The sequence below is a fragment of the Sceloporus undulatus genome, chromosome 9 (genome assembly GCF_019175285.1).
Source record: "Sceloporus undulatus isolate JIND9_A2432 ecotype Alabama chromosome 9, SceUnd_v1.1, whole genome shotgun sequence".
Lineage (NCBI taxonomy): Eukaryota > Metazoa > Chordata > Lepidosauria > Squamata > Phrynosomatidae > Sceloporus > Sceloporus undulatus.
The window spans coordinates 26,235,749-26,240,256 of NC_056530.1; the positions used below are offsets into that span (position 1 = coordinate 26,235,749).

The 4,508-nt window shown below is 47.8% G+C and overlaps 1 protein-coding gene across 1 annotated transcript; it reads left to right on the forward strand.

The window, feature by feature from the left end:
• Positions 1 to 117: 117 nt before the first annotated feature.
• On the forward strand, positions 118 to 3,171 carry LOC121916212 (SLAM family member 9-like). Its single transcript, XM_042441048.1, has 4 exons — positions 118 to 486; positions 933 to 1,274; positions 2,305 to 2,556; positions 3,103 to 3,171. Exons 1-3 carry the CDS (start codon positions 438 to 440, stop codon positions 2,361 to 2,363), a joined length of 450 nt encoding a protein of 149 aa, XP_042296982.1. The 5' UTR covers positions 118 to 437; the 3' UTR covers positions 2,364 to 2,556; positions 3,103 to 3,171.
• The last annotated feature ends 1,337 nt before the right edge of the window (positions 3,172 to 4,508 follow it).

Sequence of the window (4,508 nt, forward strand, 5' to 3'; positions counted from 1 at the left end):
AAAACAACAGCAAAATAAATAGCTGCCAATTGTAAAAGCCCAAAAGCCGAGGCAAAAAACGCCTCACGAAAAGTCTGAGGCCATTGTGCTGAGATTGGAGAAATACCATAAATTCACTCAATGTATTTGAATTCTGTAGCACAGAGTGAGATGGCAAAGCCAGGAACCAGGCCTTTTGGACCAAGCCGGCCTCACGCTCCGTGCCTCTGAGTTTGGCTTTCGGAAACTAATATAAAAGGAGGAACCTGGTGCTATTTCATTTAAAACCGACAATGTAGCCTTTTATCACACCCTACGCTGGAGGTGGGGTACTTTCTGAATTTATTATTATACGTCACACCTCGCTATAAAGGAGGAAGGATGTGGTTTCCAGAGAGTGCTTTGCTGGAGACTAGTTCCAAAGTCAAGGTACAAACCAAGGACTGAAAAGGCAAGCCATGAAGTGGCTGCACTGGACTCTTCTGCTCCTGTCTCTTCTTCTGCTGGGTAGGTTTTGCAAAGAAGTCATAGGGAAAGCAGGTTACATCATCAGATGGGCCAAAGTTGCCAAATTAGAGTCCCAAATTGTAGCCCAGTGAAAGAAGGTAGAAAACTTCAAAGAGCTAAGCTCTCTTGTTTAGGATTCCTCTGTTGTGGCTAAATTTGGGCTCTTGAAATCCAGGAAGGTAGGAGAGAAATGAGGTCCTGGCCTGCAGAGGACCATTCCTCTCTTTCTCCTGGACACTTGGCTGGTTTTCCAGGGAGTCCATGGCTCTGGAATGGACCCCTTGGATGGGCCAGGAGAGAAAGCGCATAGGGCTAGGGTTAGGAAGATGGAAATGCTCCATTCCCTTTGATGAAAGAAGACCAGTGCGGCACAGACCATGAGAGGCTAATATCAAAAATTAGAGTAAAGCTGAAGAAATCATTATTATCCAACTCTTCTCTTCCAGACCTTCCAGGATCCTCCAGGGAAGAAAAGGTAGAAGAAGTCATTGGGGCTCAGGGGGAGTTGGTCACTTTCCAGATGGAGATCCCTGGACCATTTACAAGAATTACCTGGCTGAGAATCAAGACAAAAGATGTTGACAGTGTTGCTGTTTTGAAGCCACAGGAAAACTGTGCAACCACCATACTCCTCCCAGACTTGGAAGGGCGGCTGAACGTCTCCAGAGACTGCAAGGGGCTACAAGTCAAAAACCTGAACCAAGATGACTCTGGAACATACCAAGCCCAAATACAACTAGATGGTCAGGAAGAACCATTACTTTTGTTCTTTGACCTTCATGTGTACAGTGAGTACTTCAGCCATTGCATAATGTCTGGGTCTCTCTCTCTGTCTTTTTTCCCTGGAAGGCGTTAGATGAAAAGTGTTTGTTTCTCTCAAATGGCTAGCCTTGCATCAAATGAGTCCGAAATCTCCAGGAAGATGGCTCCAATACATAACACGCAGCTTAGATAGAGCTGAGGGAAAGCCAAGAACGTTTATCAAGAACAACAAGAATAATGACTATTTAACCATAATAGGCCTCCATGTGCCCAGCAGGTAGTTTTAACCATTTCGTCACAGTTGTTGCATGGAGTGGAGGGTCTTGCTCCATCTCCCAGCAGTGAGTGTCTTCAATGGCATGGATTTGAACTGTCGCCCTCCGACCCACCCATCTTTTGGCATCTCCCAATTTCATTTTGGAAAAACTCTCAGGAAATAACATACAGCTGGCAATAGACAATTTATTCATTTATTTATTTGAGAATCTTAAAAACCAAAGTGCAATCCCACTGAATAGTATTTGGTTTTGGTGGCTCCCAAAGGGATGCACTTTGGTGTCTTTTTGCCAAAAATGATGTTCCTGAGTCCCTCTTTGTGCTCCTTTGGCAAATGCCATCAAAAGTAACCAAACTGGTGGCCAAAATTAATTTGGCAAAACCTTTTGGGAACACTTAAGGTGATGCCAGGGAAAGTGTGTGAATCTTTAAGCTGCCATAAGACTCTGGGATGTTCCCGCCACCATCTGAACTGTACTTGAGATGACTGTAGCTTGCAGTAAGACACTTCTCTTCAGTTTGGACTTTCAGTTCCATTTGGAGCAATGGAAGTGGATTGAAGCAGGGGATTCATTCGGAATGAATCCCTCCCAAATCAGGGATAGTCCTAACAATTGGAAAGTGAGAGATGGTGGAATAAGAGCCACATCCTTTGCATCAAAGGGCACTGGAATGTTTTGATTCAGCAGTTCTGTGTGTATTTGCAATCCTCCTCCTTTGCTTTTTTCACACCATTTCCCATTCTTTTGCATCTCATCCTTTCCCCACTTTCTGTTGCAGAACGTTTGTCGGATGCTGACCTGAGCATCCATTGTAAAGGGATTGGGAATGGCACTTAGCGGCTGAACTGCTCTGCAGAGCCATGGGAAGACGGTGTGAAATTCAGCATGGCCTCAAGCAGCCAGAGGGAAGATCATGGAAGATCCTTTGACATCCAGCAGGACTTAGAGGAGAGCAACCTGAACATCACTTGCGCCGCCAAGAACCCTGTGAGCACAGCATCCAGGACAGAGTCCTTGAAGGAAATTTGTGGTAAGTTTCCCTCTCCTTAAAGAAATAAAAGTCGTACAGAACTCCATTTTGCCCATTTAGAGATTCTAGACCAGTTACTTAGCTAAGGAGTTTATCACACTGGGGCTGATTTCAGCATTAAAGAGAGATTAAAGTGCATTTAAAGCTTCCCACAAACGAAGTGGAAATGGAGAGTAATGGCACAAATGATTATCACATGCAATTGAGCACATAAAGTGATCATGGAAATGCATGATCACTGAAATCCCAAAAGTAAAAAAGATGCACATTAATGCTTCTTTGGGACCGTTTTAATGGGAGGGTTTATGCGACATCATGTGAAACCATTATGCACAATGATGCAGTTTTTCCAGGATGTTCAAGGGATAAACTCCCGATCTCCTTCGTGTGATAAACTCCTACATCCGCAGCCACAGCAGCGCACTGCAGCCAAGGGTTAGCTGTGCCCATAGATGACTGTTATTTTAAGTAAGCGAAAACTGAACCCTTTGGGCCTGATCTCTTTCTTTCCAATCTGCTTCCCTGTCTTTCCTTTCTGCACCGAAGCTGAGCATCCAGCGCCAGGATCCACAAAGGGACCAACTTCGCAAAACGGTGAGCTTTATCACACCAGAGATGTCTTTTCAAAAGACTTTGGAGCCTTTTAGTGGCAACCTTTGAAGCCTTGTGTCCCAGAGGGGTCTCATATATACATATACCCCCCCCCCCCCCCCCCACCCCACCATTGCACTAGCACAACTCTGCACTCTATCCAAACCAAGCTGTCTCCCTAAACCTGCACTGGCGGGAGTCCCCAGATGGATTCTCCCCTGGCTTAACCCCGTCAAACACCCCACATCCTATCTCACAACCCACACCCCTAACCACGCGCCCGGCACCCCCCCCCAACCTCAACATAGCCTTTTCGGTCCGCACCCCCAGCCGAAACCGACCCTCTTGTGCACGCACCAATTGCAACTATAAACACCACCCACAATTAATTTAACCATGCCCTCCCATGCTATGTCTTTCTCCCCAAAGTTCCCCCACGAGGGCGCCCCCTCACACACTTGGGTGTACTGCTGTGCAATGGAAGCACTCCTTCTGCCCCACACCCACATTTGCTACTACAAACCTCTCAACCATACTGTCTCCTCCAAGCTCTCCTCGACTACCCACCCCCCTACAGGCCGTGCACGGTCTCACTAGTGCAAGCAAACAACACTTCTTCGTCGCACACACCAGATTTGCACTGATTCACCCCACACATCTCTTAACCATCTACTGTCTCTTCCAAGCTCTCCTGAGACATTCCCACCACAGGCATGGAGGTTCCTAGTGCAAGCAAACAACTTCTCTTGCACCCACCCACATTCTGCACTAATGCACCCCAAAACAATCCCTTCATCCCCCATCGCTGTCTTCCACCACGAGGCGCACCCATCTTGACCTTTGGTGGACCCCCTGCTCAGCTGCAAAGCCAAAGCCCCCACCCATTGCACTCATGCCCACCCCCACAACTCTGACCCACAACGGCAGCGGATCTCCACGGGCAAGCAAACAGACCCTGGGTCCTGTTCACCCAACCTGTTTTAATCAAAGTGCCTCCCACTTCATAACCATTATCATATACCCCTGGCTCCCATTAATAGTTCCCCCAAACACTGACACCAACCAGGCACTTCCAAAGTTGGAGAAGCCTTTGCAAACAGCCCCACCAACCAAACCCCACTACCTACAATCAAATGGGGCGCAACTTTTTCTTTGGGGGGGGGCTGGTCTCACACCCTGGGGTAACAACCCCCCACCCATACAGCCCACACGCCCCAGTTCCTTTGTGACCGGCGACCCATGCCGGGGACCAAATACCACACCATTGGAGCCCACACCTCCTCCTCCCCCACCAAACCCACCGGCCGACTGCCCCTCTTGCAAAGGCACACCCCACACCCCCCCAAATTCATCCCTCTTTC